The 14,268-nt window shown below is 50.6% G+C and overlaps 1 protein-coding gene across 15 annotated transcripts in view; it reads left to right on the forward strand.

The window, feature by feature from the left end:
* The window catches only part of PPFIBP2 (PPFIA binding protein 2), a 144,418-nt gene extending 132,977 nt beyond the window's left edge, over positions 1–11,441 (forward strand). For 14 of the 15 annotated variants that reach the window (XM_045484361.1, XM_045484365.1, XM_045484364.1 and 11 more), the window contains 9 exons: positions 2,492–2,642; positions 2,912–3,023; positions 3,266–3,354; positions 3,662–3,784; positions 4,931–5,056; positions 5,718–5,906; positions 7,236–7,412; positions 9,636–9,701; positions 10,970–11,441. In XM_045484361.1, coding sequence (XP_045340317.1) covers positions 2,492–2,642; positions 2,912–3,023; positions 3,266–3,354; positions 3,662–3,784; positions 4,931–5,056; positions 5,718–5,906; positions 7,236–7,412; positions 9,636–9,701; positions 10,970–11,041 — 1,105 coding nt within the window. In that variant the 3' untranslated portion in view covers positions 11,042–11,441. The remainder of the gene's footprint in view (positions 1–2,491; positions 2,643–2,911; positions 3,024–3,265; positions 3,355–3,661; positions 3,785–4,930; positions 5,057–5,717; positions 5,907–7,235; positions 7,413–9,635; positions 9,702–10,969) is intronic. The other variant, XM_045484359.1, reaches the window with a different exon arrangement.
* Positions 11,442–14,268: the final 2,827 nt, after the last annotated feature.

Genomic DNA, 14,268 nt, shown 5'->3' on the forward strand with positions numbered 1-14,268 from the left:
TATCAGAAGTATGGGGTGGTGGAAAAGAAACATTTCAGATGTATAAAACCAGAAGCTATTCTGTGAAAACTTTTTCCAGTTGTTAGATCTGCAAAATCCCAGGCAAGGGATTCAGTTCTCTTGGACACTTAGGGAAAAGAGAAGTTCTGTCTAGGCAGAAATGCGCTAACGAAGCTTATACTTCATATGTTCTCCCTCTTTCACGGGGAAGGCATATCTGATAACTTGTTACATCGTTTTAACTGCGATTTGGAAAGATGTTTTGGAACATGTCAGTAAAGCAAGGGATTTGGCTGTATCTGAAAGGTACCTTCTCTGTCCTCTCTAAATGACTTAAAAGTTTGTTCAGCTAAGGCCCTGGGCGACCCCGGAACTGAGAGAAACTGGGGTGGGGGCAGGGCTGGGAAGGGGGAAGAAGCTGAAGAAGAATCAGGGTCTGCTACTGTGAGAACAACCCAGGGGTGGGAGGGTGGAGACCATTTACAAAGAGGGACATGGGAATTCTGCTGAAGACAAGCACCAGATTTTTAGAAGGTTCTGAACATGTGTATAAGACTGAGATTTTCAAATTATCTCAAAAACACTTATTTTTCCTTCAGAGCTGAAACATTCCTCTGGTATATCGAATACCCATTTTTACCAATTTCCAGAAACCAGAAAAGGAATGCAATAAAAAACTAATAGAATGTGAAAGAAAAGTGATAAAATGCACATTTGAAATTGAAAGTATTCTCACATTAACAATAAACAACAACAAAATTCCAGATCATACCAAAAGTGGTAATTCGTTGAAAGCAAAAGATAAATTCCAAACAAAATCCGTGAATAGTTTCCTAGATTATTGTTCCTATAAAGTGAGTCATATGAGCACACTGGAAAACTGAAAATTTCTTGATTTTTATGGGATGGAATATATCGACAAAGGTAACAAACTCATAAAGGAATTAATAAAAATATGTCTAGATTTCATAATGTTTTTCAGTTTCATTAAATTTATAATTTTTCTGTGATTTCTCATCCTAAATGAGAATTGGTCCCCAATTCCATACTCAAATTTTGTACTTTTCTTAGAGGGCCCCCCAAATTTTGTAAGTTCTAGGTCTCACAAAACCTGGATCTATACCTACTCGTGTCCCATTACAATCCAGGTTCCAGACTCCCAGTTGTCTGGCATTTACCCCAAGGCACCTAGAATCACATTTTCTTGTCATTCTGGTCTTCTAACTCTTTCACTTTAAGAATAACTCAGCCAGGCATTCAAAAAAAAAAAAAAAAAAAATATATATATATATATATATATATATATATATATTTTTTTTTTTTTTTTTTTTTTTAACCAGTGTGTTGGGGGTACTTTTCTGGAAGGAACCTTACAGGCTCTCCGCTTTTCTACATTCCATAAATCCTGCTTCGTTTTTTCCCAATGAACATAAGAGTCGCTTTGTCAACCTCCCTCGCCCCAGACTCCATTGAGGTTTTGAGTGTACCATTATAGTCACACTTTAAATGAAAAATTAATGTCTTTAAGAACTGATGGCTTTGTAATACCCAGTCATCCTGTCTAGGAACACGAGCTAGCTCTTCATTTATTCATGACTCGATGCTGCTCAGTTGAGTGTTACAGTCGCCAACTCTCCCTGCACTGCCCCCCACTGCGCCCCCCCCCCCCCCCAAGCACACAACACGTACACATTGCTTGTAAAAGCAACTCCTGGACATTTTAGCATTCTGGTTGCTATAAGTGGGACTTTTAAATTACCTTAAGAGAAATGTTAGTATCTGTGCTACGTATTTTGTAAGTCCTGTAAATACTATGTATGTATCTTATAAGTAGCCGCCTTACTGAGTTCTCTTAGATTTTCCAGGTAGGCAGTTACATCTGAGAAGAGTGGCTTGCTTTTCCTTCTACTTTGTATCCTCCTTTCTCTCTCTTCCTGAACTGGCTGCACTCTCAGACCAGTGTGATTAGTCCTGATTAAAAACATTATTTTTATTGACTTTAACGTGAATGTCCCTAGTGTTTCATTAAGAAAGGATTAGTTGTTTAGAAGTTGTTTTTAATTTTTTTTTTAATGTTAGAGAACTGACCCCCTTCTCCTAGTTTTCTATACATTTCCCTAAAAACACTGTTGATCCACAAAAATCTTGTCAATAACATGATTGGTTGTAGATCGTCCTCCAAATGGAGCGTGACTCTGGGCTTGTGGCACACGGTGCCCAGTAAGTGGACGGATGGCGCGTAAACAGCCTCCCGGGGATCGCAGAACTGGCCCCTGCTGACAGTCACTGCAGACTCGAAATTCAGACCAGGTGTTATCAAAGGAAACTCTAGAGTCTACTGCAAATGAGAATTATAGTGGAATTTTGTACAACTAGACCCCATGTTGGGATGGTTTAAAACCTAGTTCCCTTTTTTATGTGGCTCCATTGTGTTCAGATGCAGCCTCAGCCTCTCCCACTAACAGGGACATGTTGTCTTCCTGCTTCCCAGTGACGCCGGTGCCCCCTTTGCCCAGTGGAGCACAGAGCGTGTGTGTGCGTGGCTGGAGGACTTCGGCCTGGGTCAGTACGTGATCTTTGCCAGGCAGTGGGTGACTTCTGGCCACACTTTACTGTCAGCTACCCCTCAGGACATGGAAAAGGTAAGAGCTGAGCCCTGGGAAGGAGGTTCCCATTTCTCCTCAAACCAATGTCTGGGGAGGTGAGGCCCCCACTTCTCTATCCCCTGCCCTTACACACACACACACACACACACACACACGAGGGTGGGTGGAAGAGGCTGAGATTTCCTCTGTGACTGCAGGTTGATCCCCTGCACCGTGCAGGAGTCCCCAGGTGGACTTCCATGATGCCCTCTGAGGGTCAAACTGCCAGCTGGAATTTCATATCTGTCTTCATCTTTCAATTTCAGGAGTTAGGAATTAAGCAACCTCTGCACCGGAAGAAGCTGGTTTTAGCAGTGAAAGCCATCAACACCAAGCAGGAGGAGAAGTCCGCACTGCTCGACCACATCTGGGTGACACGTAAGGACAGGCAGTATATGTAATATGTTTCCAGCAGCTCCTAAGGGTAAAAAAGCATTTCCCTGGGAGTATGTGGCTCACAGACTGCAGTCTGCTTGGGAAAGGCACGTAGATTACTAAACCTTATGGGGAATACAGCTCCACTTCAGGATGATGATTTGCTGCTTTTTATTTATTTATTTGCACGTATAGTCTCCCATTCTTAGGAGCCCTAACACACCCATTTCTTCTGGTTTCTGTAGGCTGGCTTGATGATATTGGCTTACCCCAATACAAAGATCAATTTCATGAATCCAGAGTTGATGGGCGAATGCTACAATATCTGACTGTGGTGAGGATTTTCCCTTTCAGTGTTTCGGTTGTCCCTGCAAGCACTCAGCTCAGGTATCCCCACAGCAGTTATTTTAAACCTGATTCCACCTCCTCCCTCATGTTCTTAGGGTCTTTAAATAGTATTGTTCATCACAGACGAGGTCAGAAGTAGCAGAGTATGAACACCATGCTAAGAAAAGCTGCTGTGTCCACATGCCCCTTCCTGAGATGTGGTAGACTTGTCTGTGTGTGGTCTGGGAAGGAAACTTAAGGATCTTAGTCACTTTGGAAACTCGGGTTTATTAACCAAAACATTTCTCTTCCAGAATGATCTCCTCTTCTTAAAAGTCACGAGCCAACTACATCATCTCAGCATCAAGTGTGCCATTCATGTGCTACACGTCAACAAGTTCAACCCCCACTGCCTACACCGGCGGCCAGCTGATGAGGTGAGGGCAGGACAGTACCTATCCCGGTAACCCTGAGTCAGGACACGTGCACAATCGGGTGTGAGAAAACAAGAATGACCTCAGCACAACATGGCTGCCTTTCGGACCAGGGCGCTTAGGATTCTTCCCTTTGCTAGTGCCACATGGTGCCCCAAACACCCGTTGCTTGCATTTTGTGTCCCACAACGGACATTAGACCTCCAGGCTCCCACCGCTCTTGGGGGGACACATGCTCAGGGCCAGAGGCGATAACAGCAAGTCTTTCAAAGCCATTGCAGTGATCAAAGATGATGAGCAAGTGGAGCAAAGGAGAAGGAGGGGAAAGCAAAACAGACAGATGGGGTCAAAGTAGACGGAGGAGAAAAGGAACCAGACGTTTCAGAACAGATCCCCCTACTTGCAGATATGAAATTAACTGACCTCCAGTCCAGGTGCACAGGGGATCCCTGCGCAGGTTTTGCTAGAGCAGAAGTCATGTAGGTCAACACAGCAACCCTCATTCTGGAGAAGTGCCTGATAATGTTCTATATACCTCAGAGCGCTTGTTGGGCCCTGTCTGCCATATTCCTAGGATCTAGTATAACCCTGCTGTAAGATTAACTCTGCTTCCTGAGGGATTAGAAACTCCTACCCCTACCTTCCATTTCATTTTTGTCGAATACAAATATGTTTTGGATGCCTTCTGTGTGTCAGGCACGGTGCTGGACATTCTGAAGACCAAGATGCCACTTAGGTATAAGCGTCTTAATGTGTGTTCCCCTAAAACATTTGGCCACGCCATGGAGATCTTTTGTCTGTAAAACACTTGGCTCGTAAATGATAGTCCTCTTTAAAGTTTTGTTGCATTACTGAATGAATGACTCCATGCCTTCATTTACTGGTCCCAGTGTTAACCAGATGATTAGGGAGTCTCAGGATTCTGTGCCATCAGATATTTCCGTGTAGAAGAGCTTGCAAGATTCTGTGAGAGCTCTACTACTTGGAAACTGGGAAGGCGCTGGGATGGCTGCCTGGGTCTCTGGGCATGAGGGCTGCCTTCTGGTCAGGCATCTGAGGCAGGCTTATTCGCAGGGGCTGGCCCCCAGAGAAGACCACAGGTAGGACCTATTAGACCTAACTTTTTCACTCTCCTTCTCCCTCTCACAGAGTAACCTTTCTCCTTCAGAAGTTGTACAGTGGTCTAACCACAGGGTGATGGAGTGGTTGCGATCTGTGGACCTGGCAGAGTACGCGCCCAATCTTCGTGGGAGTGGTGTCCATGGAGGCCTCATTGTGAGTGGCTCTTTAGCCTGCTTTGGCATAAACTGGGCTATTCAGAAACTTATTTCTCAATGGCCAGACATAAATCCTAGTAAAAAATATTGGTAGTTCATCTGAAGCCCTTGCTTGCATCAATTGAAATCTCAAAATATTTGATAATTTGCAATTGGGAATTAACATACCTCATGGAAACAGGATGGTTTCTGGAAGAACTTCCGTAGCAATAGACCCAGAGGATTCCCAGGACAAATGGGTTGCATGTCAGACTGTACCGAGAGTGATGCAGTGGCTGGGGAAGTGAAGGGCTGGCCACCGAAATGTAACTTCCTGCTTGCCATGATATGATCATGATGGTCACTCAAATCTGTCAAGTGGTAAAGCCAGTGGAGAAATGAAGGGATGGTTCAGACGTCAGAGTGGACCCTGGGAGACCATCTTATCCAAAGAGTCACAGATCTCTGCTGGCCTGTGAAAATGAGGTTGTCGGTCAACAAATGTGGTAGCCAGGCCCTGTGCCAGGAAAAGAGAGGGGAGTGGGATACAGGACAAGTGGATAAGCTTCAGCCCTTGCTCTGGAGGCACCCCTGGGCCCACGGAGGCCTGTTTCTCACTGTCACCACCTGGAGCCATCTGTGGTCATCACTGCGTGGCTCTGTCTGTGCTTTCTTCTTAGATCCTGGAGCCCCGCTTCACTGGGGACACCCTGGCTATGCTTCTCAATATTCCACCGCAGAAGACGCTCCTCAGACGTCACCTAACCACCAAATTCAATGCCCTGATTGGTCCTGAGGCTGAACAGGAAAAGCGAGAGAAAATGGCCTCCCCGGCTTACACACCACTGACCACCACAGCCAAAGTCCGGGTGAGTTGCCAGACCCTCTCTGGGGTGGTCACAGGGGCCCGCCTTCTAGCACCCATGTTGTACTGAGTTTGGCCCAGTGCCTGGAGCCAGACCAGCGTGTGCCGCCTGGACGAGGAGGCTCTCTCGGGTCCTGCCCCGAGAGCTCAGTCTCCTTGTCCGTGTTTGTTAGGCCAGTTCCCTGCCATACCCGGGTCCAAGGAAGAGAGTACAATTTTCTTTGCACAGACACCATGTCCAGGAAGCATCTCTTCTCAGGCAGCTGGCACTTGTCCTCTACCCCAATGCCACCTTGACTCATCTTGCAAGTAGATGAGTTCATGATTCTGAGTTCCCTTCAGTCAGGCTCATCTGTGTGCCATGGGGTCTGAGAACTGTCCTGGGGCACCTGGATGGCTCTGTCAGTTAAGCATCTGACTTCAGCTCCGGTCATGATCTGACAGTTCATGGGTTTGAGCCCTGTATCGGGCACTCTGCTGTCAGCACAGAGCCTGCTTCAGATCCTCTGTCCCCTTCCCTCTCTTCCCCTCCCCGCCACCAAATAAATAAAACCATTAAAAAAGAAGAACAACAGCTGTCCTGCCAACACAGGGAGCGCTCCTGTTCACAATTGGCCGTGATTGCCTGTGCTGTGGAGGTGGCCAACACACAGCGGCCCAGGGGGCCGGAGATTATACAGGCACCAGCACCACTCACTGGGGTCTCTGAATCTCACAAAGCCCGTTAGAAACTGCCTGAGCCGCACTGTCCTCAGACCGTGTCCTTCTTAGGCTGCAGACCCACAGACGGAATCTCTGGAGGCCAGGCTGGCCCTGTCCCCAGCAGCATGGTGATGCCTAGGTTTAGCTACAAGTCATGCACAGACCTCCTTCCCCAAGGGAGCAGGACCAGAAGTGTGTCTGGGGGATACCAGCAGAAGTAGCGCTGGGTGAAGCTAGAGCAAGCAGGAAGGGCCACCTGGGGCTCTCCAGCATGGCCTCCCCAGGGCAGGGGGTGCTGCGAGCAGCTGATGCAGCAGCTGTGTGAGACGGGTCCTCTGCCCCAGCACCCTCTCGAAGCTCCTAGGCACCTCCCCACCCCCAGGGGGGAAGTAGGATGTCACTCATGGGACAGCAGGACATGGGTTTCTCGCACACAGTCTTGAAGGAGCAAGATTCTCCTCCTCGTTCGAGATTATTTATCTGTTGCCTGTCCCTAGCCGGGAGCTCTATTTTGTTGAGAATTTTTCTAGAAGTAGTTTGCCTCGTTCCTTTCCTCATGGGCCTGCTCTTAACCATATTGTGAGTCCTGTCTGCACACTGACTTGATAATCTCGCATTTGTTGTGTTTTAGCCAAGGAAACTGGGATTTTCACATTTTGGAAACATAAGAAAAAAGAAATTCGATGAATCGACAGACTACATTTGCCCAATGGAGCCCAGCGACAGTGCTGGTGACAGTCACAGGGTCTACAGTGGCTACCGGGGCCTCAGCCCCCTCGATGCCCCTGAACTGGATGGGCTGGACCAGGTGGGACAGATTAGCTGATGGCCTTGTTACCTGTCTTCTCTGTGCACCCGAGAACTTCACAGTAACACTGTGTGTGTCACCATATAACTGCACCTCACCCCCTGCACCTGTGCATGCCTCGCAGAGAACATTCCAGCTGTTGTGTACCCCAGGCCAGTGTCTTTGAACTCTGAGGGTGGCCAGGGTACGGAGTTGCACTTTTGCTAAGGGGACAGGCTTTGGGGACTGTTGCCAGAGGTGGACTCGGGAGGAAAGACACAAAGATGCTTGTATATTTTTGTAATTCTTAATGGTCATGTTAAGCACCGGTGGAAACACACGAACTTGGACACTGGTCCAGAGGTCACGGATGATTCCCAGAGGCTTGGCTCTTGGGCCCTCCACTGTGCTTCCAGTTGAGGGGCGATCTCAAGTGCCTTAGGCCTATGGCCACAGAGTCTTGGCTGAGATCCAAGGGACAGCAGCAGGGATTTCTGCCACAGTGATGGTGTAACTGTGTTGTGCCTTAATACAGAGGTGGTCTCCTCTTTCTGGTAATAAAAACAATATTTATGTAGAAAGCAAACAGGGCTGTGTAGCTCTAACCTCACTGGGGGATGAGAGCTGGGCACAGCTGGAGAGGGAGTGCTGTGTACGGCATGGCCTGAGAGCTGGTGGCACCGTGCCAGTCCTTGGCCAGGTGCACTCGGCCTTTGCCAAGTGTCATGGACAAGGGGGCTGGAGCAAGGAGGGACCCCGTATTCTTCAGAGGGGTCCGTGGCCTCTTCACTTCAGGCTCCACCCACCTCCCTCTATGAAGCCATGGAAAGCCTTGTGCTGACTGTAGGTCACATCTGTCATGCAGACCCCAAAGTTGGTTTCTGGCATGAGCCACCTGGGGGGAGAGGGGGGGAGACAAGAAAGTGGCCTCGCTGATAACAGCCTCTTTTCTTTTGTGTGGTTTGTCAGCTTCTCTGTTATTGGCCTGGCTGGGCCCAGAACCAGCGTGGGGGTTGGTCTGTCTGTTGGCAGAAATGGAACAGCCCTGTCCTCCTGATTTAGAGTCTGGCTAACTGATAATGGCTCTTCCAGATGGGCCTTGTCTGGACGGGGACTGAGGGAAAGACACATCTTGCCAGTCTGGATTCCTGCTCATGAGATTCCAGTTTACCCTGGGGCAGGTTTTGGCCCTGCCGGGTCCCCTGGACCTCGTCTGCAGAATAACAGTGGCATCGTAACTGTCTGGCGGCAGGGGCAGGGCTTGATGGCCCCACTGAGGGCACTCTGCTTCTGTCCCAGATGGAGACAATGCCAAGATTTGCTTCTGAAACTACCAGCAGCCCCAGGGATGGCCGATGACCACAGGCCATGACCTCCTGCCGCCATCCCCCCGCCCCCCTCACTGAAGTCAACCAGTGAGAACTGGACAAACTCTCCAGCTGGCATGGCTGGTGCTTGATCCCAGTACCCAGGACACTAAATGACAGGTGCTCCTTAGGGCGGGTACCTGGACCTTGCTGTCATAGAGCCCCAGGGCAGGCTTGGGCCCTTTCTTTCTGTAGTCTTCTGGTGAGAGAATCCCTGCATGTGCCTGTTCGCAAACCCCACATGGAATTAGATCACTAGATCTCTGTGCAGCCTCAGGCAAGGCCTGTATCCCTTTGTGGGCCTCAATTTTCCCACCTAGAAAATGAAGGGTTGCACTTAAATCCCTCAGAGGATGCTTCTAGATCTGCGGTGTCTAACTAGGCTTAAGGAAGGAGCAGACCAGCATTACCTGAGGAGGAGGGGTCGAGGGAGGCCCCTGGTAGTGAGGAAGGTCTATGAGCAGCTCCCTGAAGGTGCCCACCTGTACCTGTCCAGGGTCCTATTGGCACCGGAAATTGTGGTTGTATTTGGCATCCCGAGGCCTTCATCCCTGCCGCTCCCTGCTCCTGGAGCTAGCTGGAGCACTGAGCGTGTGCGGAAGGGAAGGGCTGCTTCTCACAGGCCATCTGTGCCCTCTTCCCGTGTGCCCCCAGTGCCGGTGCTGGCGTGGCCCAAAGGAGTGTGTGCGCACGGCTGTGTGGGAGACCAGAAGCCCTGCCCTTCCCAGGGACAGAAACAGCATGTGCTCTGCCCACCTGTCACTCCTCAGGCCTGGCCCCCTCCTCGCCCACTCCCCCAGGACAGGACTTGCATGCCATCTCTGTGAATCACAAGCTGAGTCCACGTGTGTTGACCAGGCTGCCGCCCATTTTACAGATGGCGCCTTCGGAAGGCACTGTGACGCAGATAGGGCTCCTCTCCCAAGACATTCACCGTCTCACGGTAGGATTCTGACCCCTCTCTCCACAGCAGGACAGGTGCCGGGGTGGCCCCGTGAGTTTGGTACAGTGGTGCACAAGGCCTGAGACCCCCACCCCACCCTGAACCTGTGTCATCAGTGCCTCTGCCAGGAATCCGCAGGATGGTGCTAGGCATGGTGGCCTGAGCTGGAGCCAGCTCTGTGGTAGAAAGCAGCCCAGAAGCTTCTCCACTGGCCTGCTGCTGGGCCTTGAGCTGGGCCTTGAGTTGCCAGGAGCACTGAGACAGGTCCTGGGCCCTGAGCTGAAACCAGCTGAAGTGTGCCGGGTCTCAGTCGTCTTCCGAGGCTCAGGGCTGGTGAGGAAACCACAGTGCTTGGCAGTTCTGGGTCACCTGCCTATCAGCCTGGTGCCCGGGCCTCATCTCAGACCTGCTGGACACTGTTCTGCCCTCTCTACCCTTGACACATGTATATCCTGTCAGGCTTCTGACTTTGTGGATATCATGGGCATGTGGACATGTCCTGATGTGCCTCATGAGGACAAGCTGTATCACAGGGAGGCAGCATGGTGTTGGGGAGGAGCGAGCCACTTTGGAGTGAGGCCAATCTGGTTCAAGGCCCTGCTTTGCCTCCTACTAACTCTGGAACCTCAGGCAAGGCATTCTCTCTCCACACCCCAGCTTAGTTATTAGTAAAGCAGAGCTCATAATATCCTCTTTGTAGGCAGGCTAGAGCTGGCAGTAAAAGACCATCCACAGCGAAGATTCACATTTTTGAGGCCCTGTACCTTCAACTGCCCATTAGTCCCTGGATGGTCCCATCACTGAGCCCACTGCTGTATCATCTGTCCATGTTGAGGCTCCTGTCACTGTCCTTCACTTATCTATCGAGGCACATTAAGAAGGCTGTATCCAAGGGCAAGACTGAAGTAGAGGGGGAGGCAGGGTGATCTCCCTGAATCCAAATGGGACCATTTTTATTTAACTTTTTTTTTTTTTTTTTTTTGGCTCATACACTGAAATGAATGCACCCAACCTTGCCCTCATTACCACTAGTAGGCCTTTGGTGGTCTTGAAATAGCAATTTTACCTCTAAGGTATGAGCAACACATATTCTTGATAGTGCTATCTGTTCTGATTCAATATGTGGGGGTCCTGGATCTCATGAACTTAGAGGGTGCTAGTGTCAGATGGGACCACACCAATGTGGCCCACTGCTTCCCATGTAGCTGCCACAGGGCAGCCCTGACCAAAACCCTGTTCAACTACCCCTTGGGCCCGTGTCCTTTCAGACTATGCTGAGCCAGGACCAGCTGCTGAACGACTCTCGCCTGGCGGCTCCCAACCCTGAGGACTGGAGATGACTTTCTTCATGGCCAAGAGGCCAGAGAGGCACGTGTGGGGGCCCCAAGTCTCTGCTTCAAGGGGGGCTGGCACAGCCACCTGCAGAGTCCAGACGGGCTGGCAGGACATCTTGGAACGAGGGTACTGACAGGAGCGAGCAGAGTGGTGAACAGATGTCAGGGGGTGGGCCCAGGGGGCCCCGTGTTTTCAACTGTACTGTGCTCTTCACCACAGCTTTTATACCTTTTGTACTTTTATACGTGGACGGCACCCCACTTCTGTGGGGAGGGCAGTGAGACATCAGCACAGACTCGATTCAATGGCTCACGCTCTTCCCTGAGACAGTTGGGAGGTTCTTACACCAAAGGGAAAGGGCAATGAGTTCATAAAAGCTCTGCTGTAAGAAAATCCTGAAAACAATGTTCTGGCTGTACTGGAGTGGCTGGAATGAAAGGGGGCCCCTCCTGGGCTGCTTCCACACACAGGGAGTACTTCATCCACAGGAACCTGGCCAGGGCGTTGGTGTTCAGGATGACTGCAGGGAAGGAGCGATGGGCCTCTCTTCCCACTGCCCCAACTGCCCTCATCCTACCCTCCTCTGCAACAGAGGTTGTCAGTGCTGGGCCTCCTCCAGAGCAGAGGCCGCTCTAACACGTGCAGGCACTCAAGCTCACCCTAGCTGACAGGCAGCACAGGCTCCAAAGTGCAGTTGTCTGATCAAATGGCTCCCCCCAGTGGACAGTGCTTGCTTACCCCAAACCAACGGTTCCACCGCCACTCGCCATCTTCCCAGAGCAGCCTGTTCCCCTGGGGTGTCTCCTACCTCAGCCATACTGTCCCTCCCAAACAGTCTCCCCACTTGGTAGAGCCCCTTCCTCTTCCTCCCTGTGGTGGCTTGGGCCTCCTCTCTCCTCTGATTTCCAAAGCTGGTCTCCTCCTTAGTCCATCACCTTCCCAACTGGTCCCTCCAAAGGTTCTCTACCTTACCCCAGAGTGGCCTTCCCAAAGCACTGTTTTGATCCTGTTACCTTTATGCTAAGAACGCCTCAGTTCCAGAAGCCAGAGTAGAGTTCAAAAGCCTTTGCTAGCACCCAAGGCCGTTCAGAAGCCACTCTGTAGCCTGTGTCTCTGCATTTCCCCCACCGTGGGACCTACTTTTCCCCCGTGGTCCCCTTCACAAGACCCAGCATGACACCACTTCTTTCAGGAAGCCTTCACTGATGTGTTGGTTAGAGGTCCCTGTGTCCCACTGTGTAGTCTGCCCTTGAGCCCGAGCCCTTCCTGGCTCACCCTGAAGTACTGTGTCTTCCTTTCCATAGCCTCTCAGCACAAACTCACCAAGCAACCTGCTATGCGTGGGCTCCTGTACAGACCGGAATAAGAGCCAATGCTGGTCCTTAGACTGCTTAGGGGCTCCATGCTGCCAAGTTCCCCATCCACCCACCCCTTCATATGTGCGGGTTAAGCATGTTCCATGCCAGGCTAAGAAGGGCTACAGATACAGACAGGCATGAATGTCAAGGTCCTTGTCTGAGGGTGCTGATGGTCTAGTGGGGGGTGCACATCTGTTTCAAACAGGCATGTGCTGAAAGTTATAGAGGCTCCAGTAGAAGTCTCTACAGCCTGAAAAAACAAGGTGTCCTTTTTAATGGAGAGCTGGGGGAGGGGACTGAAAACAACTTGGATTTCAGAGATGAATCAGGTTCCCCAAGGGTGCCAGAGGGGAAAGGCATTCCAGGCAGATGGACGTGGAACATGCCAGCACATCCCAGGAAGTGCCCAAAGTTGCTAAAACCAGAGAACAGTTTCTCAACCTCTGCGCTGCTGTCACTTAGGGCTGAATAATTTGTCATGATGGGGGCTAGTTTGTGTGTTGTAGGAGGTTTCGCGGCATCCTCTACCCCTGTCTGGCAACAGCATGCCGCCTCTGGTTGTGACAACCGAAAATGTCTCCAGACTTTGCCAAATGTTCTTTCTGTGGGGGGGGGGGGGGCAAAACTGCCCCCTAGCTGAGAGTCACTGGGCCACAGAATGGGGTAAAAGTGGGAGGCCCAGGGAAGGAAAAATCTGGTGAAGTCAGCTGGAGTCAGATCAGGAAAGGCCCTGCGAGCCAGGTCCCTGTGATTTATCTTGGAGACACAGGTGGCCAGGTGGGGACTAGTGAAAGCAGGGACAAGCATGGGAAGATGTGTGTTAGAGAAAAATATCTTCCAGTAGGCTCTTCCTCATCCTATAGCGCCTGGCAGAGTATCTTTCCCCAAGTAGGGGATTCACTGAGGGGGCGCTGAACACACAAATGAGTGAAGGCTCACCACCCCCAGCCCCACTACCGAGGCGCCCCTACTGGCCCTCAGGGGATCATCCCTGTAGGCAGGGCATAGCTGCACTTCAGTGAGATCTCTAGAGCCGGTTTCCCTTGTCCTGTACCCACCCCCAGCCTCCCCCCACCCCACCCACCCCCCCAAACACACACACATGGTGACACCAGGTTGCAGCAACACTACCATCCAGTTTCTGTAGAAAGGCAATGTCTTGGATTAAACACAGCCGGGTCTGAAGCCCACCCCTGCCACCTCCTGTTGGAATGACCTGGGGGCAATAACTTCATCTTGGAACCTCAGTTTTCTCCTCTGTAACTTGGAGGATAACTCCCCCCGTAGAATCTCTGGCTTGTTATGAGAATGATGAGAAGTAAAGTGCAGAAAGGTTCTACCCACTCACAGTAACAGAGAAGCATATCAGCCTGGCCAGGAACAGCAGAGGCCATCGTGGTCACTTGTATGATTTGGGTTTAGCAACGTGAAGGATTTAAGGAATAGCTCCTGGAGCCTACTCTTGTTTGTAAATTCAGAAGCTGCTGTATTAACCACCCTGGGCACCACACTGGGATGCTAGGAAAACCACAGCCCTGGCCTGTGTTTGTTGCACAAAGCCCAGGAGTCCAGCATTCCTGGAACCTCCTACCCTGTGGATTTACTACTACCCTAATACATTTGAACATCATTCCCACTTCAAGGGTCTGCCACAAAGGAAGGAAGGATGCACGTGGAGGGTGCCTAGGCCCTCCAGTAGGTCTGGCCTTAAACACAGAACACTCTGAAGAGGGGTGTTCAGGAGACAGATTGGAAGCTGATGTGACCCCACTTGGATTCTTCTGGAATTCTGCCCCTTCACTTTTGCCAGTCCTGACCTCCTTGGGACAAAGAAAAGTTCACATGTAGGGCTGGCCAAGGCCTTCTAACCTTCT

This window comes from Leopardus geoffroyi, chromosome D1 (genome assembly GCF_018350155.1).
Source record: "Leopardus geoffroyi isolate Oge1 chromosome D1, O.geoffroyi_Oge1_pat1.0, whole genome shotgun sequence".
Lineage (NCBI taxonomy): Eukaryota > Metazoa > Chordata > Mammalia > Carnivora > Felidae > Leopardus > Leopardus geoffroyi.